The sequence below is a fragment of the Callithrix jacchus genome, chromosome 14 (genome assembly GCF_049354715.1).
Source record: "Callithrix jacchus isolate 240 chromosome 14, calJac240_pri, whole genome shotgun sequence".
Taxonomy (NCBI): domain Eukaryota; kingdom Metazoa; phylum Chordata; class Mammalia; order Primates; family Cebidae; genus Callithrix; species Callithrix jacchus.
This window is the reverse complement of record NC_133515.1, coordinates 45718316-45735915: the sequence shown is the minus strand read 5'-3', so window position 1 is coordinate 45735915 and position 17600 is coordinate 45718316. Positions and strand designations below refer to the sequence as shown.

At 38.3% G+C, this 17600-nt stretch overlaps 1 protein-coding gene across 4 annotated transcripts in view; it reads right to left on the bottom strand.

Annotated features, from left to right (window-relative positions):
* Nucleotides 1-17600, bottom strand: part of DNAAF10 (dynein axonemal assembly factor 10) — a 30164-nt gene that overhangs the window by 9341 nt on the left and 3223 nt on the right. For all 4 annotated transcript variants that reach the window (XM_008980581.5, XM_078348321.1, NM_001270719.1 and 1 more), the window contains exons 2-4: nucleotides 10931-11031; nucleotides 7749-7879; nucleotides 1550-1651 (exon numbers count right to left, since the gene is read on the bottom strand). In XM_008980581.5, coding sequence (XP_008978829.1) covers nucleotides 1550-1651; nucleotides 7749-7879; nucleotides 10931-11031 — 334 coding nt within the window. The remainder of the gene's footprint in view (nucleotides 1-1549; nucleotides 1652-7748; nucleotides 7880-10930; nucleotides 11032-17600) is intronic.

The following is a 17600-nucleotide window of genomic DNA, read 5'->3' as shown; positions in this document are numbered from 1 at the left end:
TGAGGAAAGAGTGTTAAGTAAGAAGGAGGCCCCTGTCATTGCACTAGGCTATCTGGGCATCTTAACCCAATGCCTTCATTCTCTACTATCTCTAACTTCATTTTTCTCATTAACTCCAGCTCTGTATTTCCACTGTGGGCCCCACCTAGATGGTACACTATCGTCTTAAACTCATGATGTCCCCAAATGACCTTACCATTTCGCCTTACAAATATCCCACCTCTTGTAGAATTTTTTTCAATTTACGACATCATTCACCTCACAATCAGCCTGAAAATTCAGTCATCTTGGACATAATCTTTTTCTTTATTCTTCATATCCCCAAAATTGCCAAATTCTATACATTCTGCATAATATTACCTTCTGAATCATCCACTCTGCTCCCTTCTCAGTGCTTGTAACTTAGGTCTTCCCTGGAACACTGCAAAGAGCTCCTGAACTCATATTCCCTGTGCCACTCCCGCTAAATACCATTAGTTCATTTTCCTAAAGCTCAGATTTCATCTCTTTCTTGCAAAAACTGTCAAAAACTTAGAACTATCTTCAGGCCATCTTAACACCTCTGGCCATGGTCCTGAGCCATCTCTAAGGACATTCCTACTATTATTCTCCTCTACCGTCGTTCCTCCCTATCCATGGGTTCATGCATCTATGGGTTCAACCAACCATGGATTGAAAATATTTGGGAAAAAATTTGCATCTAGACTAAAAATGTACAGACTTCTTGTTCTTGTCATTATTCCCTAAACAACACAACAATGATTGACATAGCATTTACGTCACATTAGGTATTATAAGTGGTATCTAGGGATGACTTAAAATATATGGGAGGATGTGTTAAACCATTCATGAGAACTCTGCACTCATGACCTAGTCACCTCCCACCAGTTCCCACCTCCAACACTGGGGATTACAATTTGACGTGAGATTTGGTGAGGACATAGATCCAAACCATGTCAAAGGACAAATGTCAATTCATCTTACAAAATCAATATTCATTTTAAGTAAATTAATAAAGGAACACAGTTATCAGAATGTATAAGAAATAATTTTGTAATGGCAAACTATTTTCTAGAAAATAAACATACTCCGTATACAGTGTACTGTATGATTTGCTAGGTTACCATTTGCACTGAGGCTTGGCTTAACCCCATTAATGGTATTTGGTTTTAAATTAGGTCAATGTGATCTAATTAAACAGAAACACATAATAATAAGCACAGTTCTTAGCACTTTACATGTAATTTACTTACTGAATCCTCGCGACAACACAACTAAGTAAATTCTATTATTAATTCCATTTTAAAAATGAAACAACCAAGGAACAGGGAACTTTGGTAGTTTGTTCCAGGCGACACAGCCAATATGTAGCAGGTGAGAATTCAAACCCACATCCCAGAGGTTGACACTAACCACCTTGTATATTTGCCTTAATAAACGATTAGAATAACCGACAAAACAGATTATAAAGAGACTACTAGGAACTTCTTACAGCACCGTGCTTTTTATCATCTGATAATTTAAAAGCAAGAATTCTTCAATAATTTACCAAATGCCACAGTCCAACAGTCTCTCTTGTTTTCTCCTTGTACAGGTTCCATATTAGCAACAGGATCATCTTTTTGCCTTGGGTCCCACACCTTCACAGTACCTGGTATACATAAAAGTGAGTTGGCAAAAATTCAAAACTGAACGTTTCTTTTCTACATTCTTCTATTGCTTCCTGTGTTTGTGGCAATATGACAGATGTTATGACATGTAAAAATACACTGTTTTGACTTATAATTGGGTAAGTTGTATTTAATATCAGAGATATAACCCATATGTGACTATCTGACTTGATTTCCAAATTAACAGATACACAGAAAAGCCAACACATGCTCCTAAGTTACCTACAAGTGATGACTGACAAGGCAAATGTGAATGTTATAGATTTCAAAGCAAGAGCCTAAAATACATGTGTTATTTATTAGGGAAAATAGCAGTGTTGTTTTAATTTTTACTTTTTTCCTTACTACCCATTTTTTTTTTTTTTTTTGAGGAAGGCAGGAAGGGAGGGAAGGAGGACGGTAGGGAGGAAGGAAGGGATGAAGGAAGGAAGGAAGGGAGGAAGGGGGGAGGGAGGGAGGGAAGGGAAGGAAGGAAATCAAGCAGTGAGAGAGACATTGCCGACCTGGATCTAGAGGTTTGCAAGTTGATTTCTTTTTTTTGAGAGAAGGAAAGAAAAAAAGAAAAAGAAAAAGAAAAAAAAATAAGTAAAGGAGTGGAAGAAAGAGGAAGAGAAAGAGGGAGAGTAAATGGAAATATTGCTTTATTCTGAAAAATACTGGGTATTAATAATGGCCAATCAATGTTTCATTTAAACTTATGGGTAGGTGTGATGTGGTATTGACAAGAATGTATATTTTGTGTATTTAAAGTGGAGAGCTCTATAAATATTTATTGAGTTTACTTGTTCTGGATCTGAGTTCGAGTCCTGGATATCCTTATTAATTTTCTGTCTCATTGAGTCTAAGTCTTTATGTATCTGGGTGTTAGGATCGTTAGCTCTTTTTGTTGCATTGATCCTTTTACCACTATATCTTTGTTGCTTTAAAATCTATTTTATCCGATACGAGAATTGCAACTCCTGCTTTTTATTTATTTATTATTTATTTTTGCTCTCCATTTGGTTGGTAAATCTTTCTCCATCCGTTTGTTTTGAGTCTTTGTGTATCCTTGCGTGTGAAACAGGTCTGGATGTAACATGCCGTTGGGTTTTGGCTGTGTCTTTGATTGGGGGATTTAGTCGATTTAAATTTAGGGTTACTGCCATCTGATGTTGACTGGCTGTTTTATCCATTTGTTGGTGTAAATTCTTCTTTATGTTGGTGCCTTTTACTTTTTGGTGTAGTTTTAGAAAGGCTAATACTGGTTGTTTCTTTCTGTGTGTAATGCTTCTTTCAGAAGCTCTTGTAAAGCAGGCCTGGTGGTAATAAAATCTCTGAGTTCTTGCTTGTTCATAAAAGATTTTATTTTTCCTTCAGTTGTGAAGCTTAGTTTGGATATGAAATTCTGGGCTGAAGGTTCTGTTCTTTGAGGATGTTGAATATTGGCCCCCACTCCCTTCTGGCTTGTAGAGTTTCTGCTGAGAGATCTGCTGTAAGTCTGATAGGCTTGCCTTTGTGGGTAACCTGACCTTTCTCTCTGGCTACCCTTAGTATTTTCTCCTTCGTTTCAACCCTGGTGAATCTAACGATTATGTGCCTTGGGGTTGCTCTTCTTGAGGAATATCTTTGTGGTGTTCTCTGTATTACCTGGGGTTGAATGTTGACCTGCTTTGCTAGTTTAGTAAAATTTTCCTGAATAATATCCTGAAGGGTATTTTCCAGCTTGGATTCATTCTCTCTGTCGCATTCAGGTACACCTATCAAACGTAAATTTGGTCTTTTCACATTGTCCCACATTTCTTGGAGACTTTGCTCATTCCTTTTTATCCTTTTTTCTCTAATCTTTTCTTCACGTTTTATTTCATTAAGTTGGACTTTGACCTCTGTTATCCGTTCTTCTGCTTGAACAATTCGAGTGTTTAAACCTGTGCATACTTCTCAGAGTTCCGGCATTGTATTCTTCAGTTCCATTAATTCACTTATATTCCTCTCTAAGTTGTCTATTCTCAATAGAATTTCATCAAGCCTTTTTTCAAAGTTCCTAGTTTCTTTACGTTGGGCTACAACATGTTCTTTTAACTCACCGAAGTTTGTTATTATCCATTCCCTGAAGAGTGATTCTGTCATCGGGATGCACTCCTTCTCCATCAAGCCTTGTTCCATTATTGATGTGGAACTGTGATCATCTTTAGAGGGAGAGGCATTATGACTTTGAGTATTCTCAGCTTTTTTACGCTGGTTTCTTCCCGTCATTGTAAATTGATCCTCCTGTCGTCTTTGAATTTACCAACTTTCAGATTAGGTCTCTTGACTGGGCGTCCAGGTTGTTAGTTCCCAGGGCCAGAGCAGCGGCATTATAACTGATGGTGCTTTTCTTCCCAGGATTCTCCTGTCTGGCTTCCTTCTTGTGTCTGTAGTAGGCGACTCTGCCTTCCCAGGGCTCCAAACCTTGGTCAGAAGGGGAACCGGTTCCATTTACTCTGGGCCGAGCGCTGCCACGCCGAGGTGCCGTCACAGCCGCTGCGCCGGGCTCTGGTGTCATGCTGGGGGCCCGTGTGGGTCCTCCAAACCTGTTTACTCTGCTCCGAGAGCTGCCGCGCCGGCCACGAGAGTCGCACTGGCCACCCGTGTGTTTCCTCCACTGGGGGATCTTCTGCTCCGTGAGCGACCAGAATTTGTCTGAAAGCATGGCGTCCTCTAGTTCTCCGCGCCTTCCCTGAGAGCTGCAATCCCGAGATGTTAGCGATCGGCCATCTTGGACCATTCTCCTTACTACCCATTTAACCATTGGCATGTATACACTCTAATTTCGAATTAATGGTTTCTTATATGAGTTCTAGAATACTATTTTTTGTTTATTTTTTGAGACTGAGTCTTGCTTGCTCTGTTACCCAGGCTGGAGTGCAATGGCACGATCTTGGCTCACTGCAACCTTCGCCTCCCAGGTTCAAGCCATTCTCCTGCCTCAGCTTCCCAAGTAGCTGAGACTACAGGTGGATGCCACCATGCCCAGCTAATTTTTGTATTTTTTTTTAGTAGAGACAGGGTTTCGCTACAATGGCCAGGCAGGTCTCAAGCTCCCAATCTCAGGTGATCCACCTGCCTCAGCATCCCAAAGTGCTGCGATTACAGGTAAGAGCCACCGTGCCCAGCCTAGAATACTACTTCATATACAATTAATTTTCCTGTGGCAATAGTGAAAAGGAAAATGTCAAATAAAATTAACAAATAAATTCTCAATTTAATTTCAGCACCCTTGTTTTAATTCATGTTATGGGACTACTTACTAAAATAGTGTCGTTACCTACAAGAAAAGCAAATGCATGTAATAAAATGGCTCAAAGGCACGTACCTGAGAGAGAATAGGAAAAGGGCAAAAAAAAAAAAAAAATCCTTAAAAGGAAAATAACTCAGGAAAGGTGGAGTACAACATTAGATATATTTCCAGGGATAAAATAAAGTTGATCATTAAGAGGCTGCTTTACTTTTAATTTTTATTTATTTATTATTTTGAGACAGGGTCTTGCTCTGTCACCCAGGCTGGAATCCAGTTGTGTGACCATGGTTCACTGCAGCCTCGACCTCCTGGGTCCAAGACATCCTTCTACTTCAGCCTCCCAAGTAGGGGGGCTACACCACCACAACAGGCTAGTTTTTGTAAAGATGGGATCTCCCTAAGTTGCCCAAGCTGGTTTCAAGCCATCTTCCCACCTCAGCCTCCCAAGTGCTGGGATTACAGAGATGAGCCACTACACCCAGCAAAAGTCTGTTTTAAACAGAAAAAAAAAAAATCCCATATATAGAGATAAGAGATTATCTTTCTCTACAGGATTTATACAAATTGATAAGATTTACACTAAGTCTGCAATAGTTAAATAAGCAAAGAACATAGACTATTCATAAAACAAAACTAGTAAACAGAGAAAAAAGTTAACACAAGTTGGAATGGAATACTATTTTGTCTATAAAATAAGGAAGGAGAAAAAGAAAATCATCTCCGATGGGGTAGACTGGAAAGCTACCTCATCTACTGTAGCTGATTATAAATAGGTACTTCAGACCATTCGCCAATAAATTTTAAATTCTTTTTATTTTTTTGAGATGGAGTCTCACTCTGTTGCCCAGGCTGGAGTGCGGTGGCATGATCTCAGCTCACTTCAACCTCCAAATGCCAGGTTCAAGCAAAACTTGTGTCTCAGTTTCCCGAGTAGCTGGGATTACAGATTAGCCAACACATGTGGCTAATTTTTGTATTTTACTAGAGACAGGGTTTCACCATGTTGCCGAGGCTCACCTCGAACTCCTGGCCTCAAGTGATCCACCTACCTCGACCTCCCAAAATGGTGGGACTATAGGTGTGAGCGACTGCACCTGGCCCAATACATTTTTAAAAAATAACCATAAAATGTTTATTCCAAAAGAGATACATATATGACAATACTCATTTACTCTTTTTTTTTTTTTTTTGAGACAGAGTTTCGCTCTTGTTACCCAGGTAGGAGTGCAAAGGCGCGATCTCGGCTCACCGCAACCTCCGCCTCCTGGGTTCAGGCAATTCTCCTGCCTTAGCCTCCTGAGTAGCTGGGATTACAGGTACGTGCCACCGTGCCCAGCTAATTTTTTGTATTTTTAGTAGAGACGGGGTTTCACCACGTTGACCAGGATGGTCTCGATTTCTTGACCTTGTGATCCACCCACCTCGGCCTCCCAAAGTGCTGAAATTACAGGCGTGAGCCACCGCGCCCAGCCTTACTCATTATTTTTAAGCCACTCTCATAAAACAACAACAACAAAAAACAAAACAAAGCCTTATTATAGAGGAATGGTTAAGAACAGTAATATGATGTAATATTAGACAGTCATTAAAATAATTGTGGAAACAGCAATATTTGCATATGACAATACATTAAATGAAAAAAGTTTCTAAGATATAAATTCATATTCATACTTATAACTATGCAAAATTATATAGAAGACCTAAGAGGAAAAGAAAAGAATCTAATGGTTGTGGTAGTGTGGTAGATTGAATGTTATTTTTCCCCTCTATGCTCAATATTGCTTTTATGATTAAAAAAATAAGTGATTTCTAAAACACAGCTGCTCTTGAGTAACCATTAGAAAACTGTATGTCATTTTTCTTTTAAAGCAATTTCCTCATGGTCTTGAGCAGCCACTGAATAATTGGCCAAATCAATTACAATAGGTACCAAATTTCTCATGTACCCCTTGTGAAACAACAAAATTTTTGACTCTCTTTTTTTTTTTTTTTGAGACGGAGTTTCGCTCTTGTTACCCAGGCTGGAGTGCAATGGTGCAATCTCGGCTCACCGCAACCTCCGCCCCCTGGGTTCAGGCAATTCTCCTGCCTCAGCCTCCTGAGTAGCTGGGATTACAGGCACGCGCCACCGTGCCCAGCTAATTTTTTGTAATTTTTAGTAGAGACGGGGTTTCACCATGTTGACCAGGATGGTCTCGATCTGTTGACCTCGTGATCCACCCGCCTCGGCCTCCCAAAGTGCTGGGATTACAGGCTTGAGCCACCGCGCCCGGCCAAATTTTTGACTTTCTTAAAGTCATGCAGTACCACTTTGGACACCAAAAGACCTGGCCCTTGCTGGTCACTGCATAGTGGAAGAGCGGAGCTGGTGCCCTTGCAACTCTCTATAATGCTTAGTGGATGGATCACAGAACTTCAGTTTTCAACCAGCTGTCAATATGACAATTTTCACAAGTACTAATTCTGCCTCTTAAAAAAAGGAAATGAAAAGCTGCCACCCACATTATATCGTCAGCTGCCTCAAAAACCTGTAAAGACATTTAAAATCCTTCAATGTTCAGAGGAAGCCATCATTGTTAGTAGTTGAACCAGTTCAACACTATAATAGTATTAAGTGCTATGAATCTATCTCAAAATACCCAAAAGTCTGAAATAATCAAGGGACAAGCAATCAAACTTGCCTGTTAAAGAAATAGAAGCAAGACTGTTAGATTTAGGGAGTCAAGGTGACTGAAGGGGATTTTTACTCAGAGAGGACATACTATTACATAGAGATTCCCATTAAAATAAATAAATAAAATACATAGAATACATTGACTCACCATCGCGGCTGCCAGTCACAATTTCAGGTGCTCCTTCTCCAATTCCTAGTCCACCTACACCATCTATTGCATTTATAATTTCTTTATGGCCCTTTACAGAATATACTGGCATCTCTGGAGCTTCTAAATTCCTAAACAACAAACACAGCTTTTTATATCACATGTCTCAAACATTTAAGTCCACTACTAAAATTTAAAAAGATATATTATAGTTAGATTTTTTGTTTAGAAATTAGGGTTTTGCTATGAAGATAGTTTACACATTTATTTGTACTTCGGAAATTTTCTCTCCATTTCAACTTCTTTCAAGTCCCCAATGAGAACTGTCATCATTCAATTTGGAATTCCAATCCTGAGCTCACTTTACTTAGTGTTCTTCAAAGATGATCTATCCAAGACCCCCACAGATGAATTACCAGGTGTGCGTGTTAATAAATGCAGACTCATGGGCTCCTCCCCAAACATAATGAATCAGGATCTCAGATGGGTCTCAAAAACAATGACCGTGGTACATTGAAGTCTGAAAAAATACTGCTTCAAATATAGAGTAAAACCCAGGTAGGTCAAGGCTGCAGTGAGCTAAGATCATGCCACTGCCCTCCAGCCTGGGTAACAGAGCAAGATCCTGTCTCAGAAAAAAAAAAAAAAAGAAAGAAAGAAAAAAGAAAAAAAAAAACCAACCAACCAGGTATCTGAGGAGCTGGCTATCAGGATGGTTTTTTTTTTCAATTCTGGGTTTTAGTGGCTATTACAAAAGTATGGGAGGGGAACAGAGAATGGACACCATTAGCTGGCCTTACTAAATCATCATACTCATTGTTAAATTCCGTCCACCAAATATGTAAAGGTTTTTTGTTAATGCAGCTAATATATTTCTATCTAAAATATATGTTTAAATTCAAAGTGATATAAAATTCTTCAAAAGCAGGCCTCAGTAGTTGGATCTTATGACATTTTTAAAGGATGGCCAGGTGTGGTGGCTCATGTCTGTAATCACAGCACCTTGGAGGCTAAGGCAGGTGATCATCAAATGTCAGGAGTTCGACACCAGCCTGGCCAACATGGTGAAACCCCATCTCTCCTAAAATACAAAAATTAGCCAGGTGGGGTGACACACTCCTGTAATTCCAGCTACTCAGGATGCTGAGGCAGGAGAATTGCTTGAACCTGGGAGGCAGGGGTTGCAGTGAACTGAGATCGTGCCACTACACTCTAGCCTGGGAAACAGAGTAAGACTCCGTCTCAAAAAAACAAGAATGAAATATGAGTAGTGTTCACTTTGTACATATTTCTTCTTTTATAATATACTATTTCCCCACTGAAGTACACACCAATTTTCATCTACTAACATATTTTTCTATGTGTCATCGTACTGGTAACAATACGTATTACTGCAAGTCTAGCTGAAGTTTGTCTAATAGGTCAATTCACAGAAAGGCATTCAGGAAGGTATTACATTTGCACTGCTGGGCAATGAATGGCTTGACTTGGTGATCCTCACACATTCCTTTTCTTGCCCATCTCCATTTTTCCCCTTCTTTTGCTTTTCTACTAGGATTTCTATTTACATTTCTCTTAATAATTCAGTTTTCAATAACTTGTGGATTTTTAAAGTGAAATGTGGCTATTCATGAAATATGATGCCAATTTATTATTGGGCCAAGATTTATTAGTAAAACCTTATTAATCAAAAATTGGTGGCCAGGCACGGTGGCTCATGCCTGTAATTCCAGAACTTTGGAAAACCAAGGTGGGTGAATCACCTGAGGTCAGGAGTTAGAGACCAGCCTGGTCAACATGGCAAAACTCCGTCTCTACTAAAAATACAAAAATTAGCCAGGCATGGTGGCAGGCACCTGCAATCCCAGCAGGAGGTTCGCTTGAACCCGGGAGGTGAAGACTGCAGTGAGTCGGTATCATGCCACTGCACTCCAGCCTGAGCAACAAGAGTGAGATTCTGTCTCAAAAAAAAAAAAAATTGAGATATTTCAACTTAGTTCAGAGATGACATTTATCTTTATACCATCATTAGGAACTAACCACAAGATTAAACAAGATGTGGTTCTACTTGAAGTAACTATTTTACTATTTTATAGACTTTAAAACTTTTTTTGTTTTCTTTTTGACTTTAAAACATTTTTAACATGAAATTATAAGATTTATCAACAAAAGTAAGTTGGTAATAGCTGTACTATACTAGGAAACTGTATTAGAAAGACGGTCAGTGGTACTATTTAATATTTTGAATACTCTTGTGTTGAAATACATTTACTTTTAAAAATAGCATTCAAACTCACCTCTCTCCCAGTATCTCTCGAAGCATATGATGAAACATGTAAGAACTAATGAATACATTCTAATTTATTTATTACTGAGTTAAAGCAAGGAGAAATTAAAATAGTTGCATTTTGTTTCATGTTATGATTCTAAGACAGATAAATATGTTAAAGTAATGTGATTATAAAGTAGCAGGTTCTAAGTGAGAATCAAGAAAGCTCATATTAGAAAACATGATGCAGGGAAGATAGTTCTAGAACACTCTAGAACTTTCTCCATATTTCAGAATACTGCTGTATACTTTAAATGATTAAAATAATAGCTTTTCCTGCAAAGTAATTAAAAAGGAATTTCAATTCCTTCCACTCTAAGTAAGAAATAACTCTAGGTAAAACATGAAAAAGGCATTTGGCAGAATTGTGATTTTTGCCCATTCAAAACAAATTTATTTGGATTTGTTCAACAGATATGTTTTTAAGAAGTTGTGCTTAGATGTTAAAGCTTTAGAAAACAAACTTTCTGCAGTGCTAAATCTCTTGCTGAAATATAAACAATATGTAATTTTTCAGTGTTATTCATGTGCTTTTTATATATTGTATTTTTAAAGGAGGAGGGGGAATAGATCTTTATTTACAAATACATGGCATTAAATGCTAGCACCAAACAGCGTGTGTGAAAATACGCATTGATAATATTATCCAAAACATCTAAAGAAAAATAGATTAGTATTTTTAATGGATTTTGAATAATATAGAAATATATATTAAGAGACAATTCTTATATTTTTAGTTAAAATTGAACATGGAAAGACTTTAAAATTAAAATCCTCTTTTTCAGAAAAAGAGTATTGAAACTATCAAATAAATTGCTTATCTCATGTCTGAATACTGACTAAATCATCTTACCATATATGAACATTTCCACCAAAATCTCCAGTAGCTAAATATCTCTGCTGTAAAGATGTTGCACCAAATGTTCCACATTTAATAGGTTTGGCCTTTTCAATCTTGATAGAAAGGAGGAAGACAGGATATATTATTTATGTAAGCAGATATTTACAATCTATTAATACCATATTTATGGCTCTATTATGGCACTTTAAGATAATATAAAAGGCAATTAAAACCTCTTCTGATGAAAATGATCAGCTTTTCCTTTAGTCATTTTTTTAAATGTAACTGTCTAAAAGAAAGTGTTAATTTGCCTTTCCTCTCCTCTCACTAATGAGACATTCAAATGCTGACAGCTCTACCATCTTTAATGCAAATATGAAAGTTTCAGCATTTCATGTGAAATTCTTTAAGATCCTCAGCAGAAATGAGAACATAATGAAGATGTTATCTTTCCAGATGGCTACAGGAAAAAAATGTTATGTATCTCTTATAGTTTTCCCTGCCAATTCCTATAAACTGAAGAGTCTTATGTCCCACTTTCTCTAGGGCCTTTTCAATGCAGAGAGATTTAGAAACCTGTGTGTACCAAGCAAGGCACTCCTATTAGTATAGGTCAGCCAATCTTTTGAGGTTTTTTTACTCTATAAGGCTACTGCTCCAAGTATCACATATAATCACATTAGTAAAACAACCATATACTGATATATTATTTAAGGTATGGGGCTTATGGAAATCAAGTGAAGACAATCATGTAGCCAAAAAGGTCCTTGGAAAGGATCTAATACAATACCCTCCTGTCATAAAAGGTGATCAAAGCACAGAGCTTTCCAGATTTGCCCGACTCATGCAACATTCAGCATTGAATGGTTCCTAGTATATGAAGTCACTGAACTAGGCAAAAGAGGATACAAGGTGAATGAGATTGGCCAGTCCCTCAAAAAGCCTACAACTCAATTATCAGTTCCTATCTGGTTCCTTCAAAATATATACTCATTATACTACTCCCACACCTCCCTGGGTCTTCCATTCACCTTCTTTTACTTCCTGATGTTTTTTATTTCTCCATGGCCCTTCCCACCCCCACATTACCAAAGTCCCTCCTACAGTCTAACTGCTTTTCCTGCTGCCTTGGCTCCTGAGATCTCTGGAATCTGGAATTAGATGAGGTCGCTGACATCTGCCCCACACCACACTCTTGCCATATAACACTTCCCATTGACTGTCAGCCTCAACAGGGAAAAACTATTCCTCCTAGACTCTAACAATTTTTACATTTTTACATTCTTAATGTTTATAAAAGTAGTACTTGATCCCTATAAAAATTCAAACAAAAGGATGGAAGGAAAAGTGAGTCCCTTTAACACTCTCCAGAAGTAATTCCCCAACCTTCTTTTTTTTTTTTTGAGATAGAGTCTCACTCTGTTGCCAGGCTGGAGTGCAGTGGTGTGATCTCCGCTCACTACAACCTCCGCCTCCCGGGTTCAAGTGATTCTCCTGCCTCAGCCTCCTGAGTAGCTGGGACTACAGGCATGTGCCACCAGCTAATTTTTATATTTTCAGTAGACACAGGGTTTCACCAGGTTGGCTAAGATTGTCTTGATCTCTTGACCTCATGATCTGCCTGCCTCGGCCTCCCAAAGTGCTAGGATTACAGGCGTGAGCCACTGTGTCTGGCAACTTCTAGATCTTCTATGCATTTACAAACACACATGCTTTTGTTTCAATACAAGGCAGATCACAGTATGCTGTCCTTTGATTTGTTTCACTTAACAATAGATATGGATAAACTTTATTCCTTCTGCAGGGTTCTCCAATTTCCAGGACAACTTCCCTTGTAACCTGTCAGTTCTCTTCATCCTTCCCAGGTTGACCTGTTTCAACTAATTTTAAAAATAATTTCCCTGCCACTTCCAGTGTTTAGCCAGGCATTTCCAAATAGGGTATATTATCCATATAAGGTATACATAGCAATTTTCAAGAGCAAAATAAAATTCACTTAACACAAATTATAACAACTTTTTTCTGTGATTCAAAAGATATCATTATATGGTGAAGGGCTTTGGAAACTCCCAGACTATTGAACTTTCCCATTGTTTGGGGTCTGGATAAATTAGCAGTTACTATGTGGCCAAGTCTAAAAGGATTCATACCCTCTCAGAATTGTCTAGTAAATGGAATCAGCTATCTATAGTAACATGTTTGTAAAAGACCCTATTGATGAGAAGCACAGAACCACAGAATACTTTTCTTTTTAATGCACAAGTGGTCTGAGATGGCATCAGTTATTCCCTGTACCAGAAAATTAATACTCATTTATTCCCCAATTTTTCCCAATATTATGAAAAAGAGTATCTTAAGTGGGGCAAAAGGATCACACAGAGGACCAAAATTTTGTCAACTTACCAAAGCACACAGTTTCTAACTTATGTTATGTTATGAGGAAACAATTTTTGTTTTCCTCACCTTTCCCCTCTCCCCAAATAAAAGCACCTGAAATAATATATTAATATATTAACAGTGGTAAAGCACTTAATCACTATTAGGGCACAATTTCTATGGTGAAATTAATTCAGAGCTCCAACCTATGCCAACTGATGAAACTGCTATCCACCCCTCCCTCCCCTTGGTCTCATACTGATTCTGGGTCTTGACAGCTCTAAGCCATTGATAATGGCTTCCATTTTCTGAGGCAGAGGGTGGAGGCAGACCCTCTGAGGTTAAGAACCTGGTGGTCCTCATGCACAGCAATGTGGTTCCAGGAGACAGGGGATTAGGAGCTGTAGAGAGCTTGCATCATTTATTGATCCAATTCTCTGGGAACATTTTTCTCCAAGAAGCACTGGGAAGACTGGTCGCCCATTTTCTTCCTTTCAACCAACTAAAGCATTTTGCTTCCCAGAATTCCACTGCCATCCCCTAAAACCTCTGATGAGGGTTTCTATGCTTCCTAGGCCATGGAAGAGGTAAAATCTAACCAATGCTCTTTGGACCCTACAGTATTCTAAAATTTTACTGCTGGTAATAAAAACCTGGAAGCAAAAACTTTCCTCCCTGTTGTTGTTTTACCCAACTTTCACTTTTAGATCCTTTAGAGAATCTCAAACTACACTGCTGGAACACACCGATCTGTTACTAACATAATACATTAATTAGAAAATTCACCAAGAACAAAAGCCAATGGATGTGTTTTTCTCAAATTTTAATGTTTTTTAAAAAATAATTTTCTTAAGATTGCCTGGTAGAAAATACTAGCAAATGAACATCAGTAAAAAAATTTTGGGCTGAACACAGTGGCTTACGCCTGTTAATCCCAGCACTTTGGGAGGCCAAGGTGGGCGGATCACTTGAAGTCAGGAGTTCGAGACCAGCCTGGCCAACATAGCAAAACCCTGTCTCTACTAAAAATACAAAAATTAGTCAGGAGTGGTGGCGGGTGCCTGTAATACCAGCTACTTGGGAGGCTGAAGCAGGAGAACTGTTTGAACCCAAGGGGCGGAGGTTGCAGTGAGCCGAGATCACATCACTGCATTCCAGCCTAGGTGACAGAGAGAGAGAGACTCTGACTCAAAAAAAAAAAACCTTTTTTAAAACTGTGTGGTTAATTGTGGTGTAAAAATTGGAATATACACATACATACATATATATAGTCAGAATATATAAATATATAGAGAGTCAGATTTTTCTGCTGAAAATCTCTTCCTTGTGCAGAGATATGACTGACTACTCCAATATTTTATGGTGTTCCAAAAGACAGCATATAATGTCCGGATTCTTTGACACCTGTGACAACTAACGTACACAAAAGGCTGTATACATTTTCACATTTGTCAGTGCATCCCTTCTAAAAGTGTGTCTTTATTACTAATATAAAGGAAAGAATTAAATGTATCTATACTGAGAAGCACAGACTCATAGGAGTGGCACCATGGCCTGTGATAAACAAAAGGCACAAAGCCCTTTGAGATCTGGTCTTGCCACTGTGTGACTTTATTTCCTGTTTCCAGCCTTCTCTTCTAATTCCAGTCACACAAGTCAGCTTGCTTTTTGTTCTTCAGGCTTGCAAAGGTCTTTTCCACTCAGGCCACTTGCATTTGCTATTCCCAGTGCTTGGACTGCTTTTCCCCAGGTCACCATGCCTCTATCCTCTTCATTTAGATTTCAGTTCGAACGCCACATCCCCAAAGATGTGCCCTTCCAATCTGAAGAAGAACCCCTAGATTACTGTCACTTACCCTGTTTAATCATCTATTACACTTATCAACAAAATTATTTTATTCATGTAATTATGTTGCCCTTTCTAGAATGTGAGCACCATGAGAGCAGGGCCTTGACTAATTTTTTTAACCCACAGCAGGCCCTCAACTTTTGTTGAATGAAGGTATAAATGACCGTCCATGAATTTCTCAGCCCTAACACTGGAGACAGACAGACCAGGGCTGGAGTTCATTTTATTTTCTGTCCTTTTTCTACCATACTTTCATGTGCCAGAGCTCTGACAAACAGTTCAGTTTCTGGTGTCACTGACATGCAATCATGAAAATAGTGTCCATCTATTGAACACCTACATATCAGATATGTTCTAGATGTTCTTCCAGTCTAAACCACCCCATTTCTTTCTAATATGTACAACACTGCAAACTACGTGTTCAGAATACCACTTTCAAGATGACAAAACAGGCTCAGAGCACTGAGTGACTAAGGTACCAAGCCTGGTAGAATCCAGGCTTTTTCTTCTAAACCAGGCTGCCTCCAGGCTTATATATAAATCGATTAAATAAGCATTTTATTATTGGAGTCTCCATTCTGTAAACCTGAGAATCACTGGAAGTATCACAGAAATGTTCAACCTTGATTGCTGAAGTAAACGGTACATGGCATGAATTAAACCTACTTTCAGATGGCTGTCCTTCGGTTTTTACCTTCATTCATATCTTTACAAGATATCAATATACGATATTATGCTTCCCTCATGTTCTTTGTTCTCTTCTTAAAGAAACACAAAGATATTTATAGACACTAGTGGTCTGCTGTGCAAGAGCCAAATTAAACTCAAATTTTATATTTTGAACATATTGAACGTGTTATGAACACGTTAAACATACTAACAGTTATCATTTGTGTGCACTGAGGACTGAACTTTACTCAGAAGGGCTGAGCTCTGTTGCCAAATGGACTTACAAAAGTAGGCATGTTTCCTCTTTCCTCTGATATTCATGGAAATGATAATAACATCTAAATTAAGAGGACACTAGTGAAGTTAATTTTTCATAGTTCACCAAAGGGTTCCCTCTTAGCTCTGTTAGATAGCCCTGTTAGATACTGTATCTATGGAAAAGGAAAGATGAAAAGAAGTTGGTGGTAACTCAAAATTTTTCTTGCTAGAAAACTAATTGGCTAAAAATGGCTAAAAAATGAAGCTCTATCTTGCAAAGATTGTTCAACAAAGAATAGCAGTATATACTAACAATTTTTGCCCTATGATACTGAAAATGACCATCAGTGATGGTCATAATTGACCTAGCTGTTCATTTTCTTTGTTACAATAAGAAGTCAAAATGATTAAAGAAGCTCAAGATCAATAATTCCTGTGAGAGCTATTTTTGTTCCGTATGTGGGTGGGTCTAGTACAGCTTGTCAGTATTTCCTCCTCCACATCCTGGCACTACTTAATTAACATTAAAAGATCTAGCCAACCAAATGCTAACAGGCAGTAAACTCAGTAGCACAGGGGCTAAAAAAGCAGAATTTTATTAGCTTATTGCTATTTTTTATAATATAAACATCTACAACTGTGATTCCATTTTTCAGGGCCATCCCTACTCCATATGGCATCTTTGTGCCAATTAGAAAAAAGTTGCCCTTTATAACTGATGAAGTCTTATACATGTAAGCCTTGATGAAGGAAAAAGAGCTTTTAGTTCACATTTGCTCACTCAGCCAGACAGACACCTTTGTATGGTGCAAAAAATTGCTCAACTATACATGGAGGCCCTGCCCTCCATTCCCTGTCTATCCTTTCAGAACTAAGATAAAGACTTCAACAAAGACTGATATGCTTCCCTTACATTTTTTTTCTTGGATGCACAGGCTTTGTGAGCTCCAAGTCAGTGATAAGTTTAAAAAAAAAAAAAGAACAAAGACGCGTGAGCTTTGGAGCATGTGACTTAAGGGTAGTTCTGTAATGATAAATCAAGTCTGTTTCCTAATATTTTCATAAATGACCCATCTAGCTCAATAATTCTCAGCCTTGAGACTCATTAGAATCACCTTGGAAAAGTTTTAAAAAAATTCTAATTTCTAAACTTTACTCTAGATGCAACAAATATGTACCACTGTGTCAGAATTTCTAGCGGTAGGACCAAGGCACAAATGTTTTAAAACACACACACACACACACACACACACACACGGCACAAAATGCACTCATATGATCCTGATGCCCAGTAAAGAGTGGGAGTTACTGGACCAGTATTTAACCTATATTATTTTCCATTTCACCAGAGCAGCCAAAAACAACGTAAGTTCTTAAAGGTATTCTTGCATTAGTTTTATCCTCTTTTTGGACGGTTGGCTCTTTAAGAGAAAGGACTCAACTTTTAAACATCTTTGGTTCTTGTTAAACACAGTACCTTGAAATAGTGTGTTCTCAGATTATTCATGGTAGAAAAAAAAGAAGACCCAA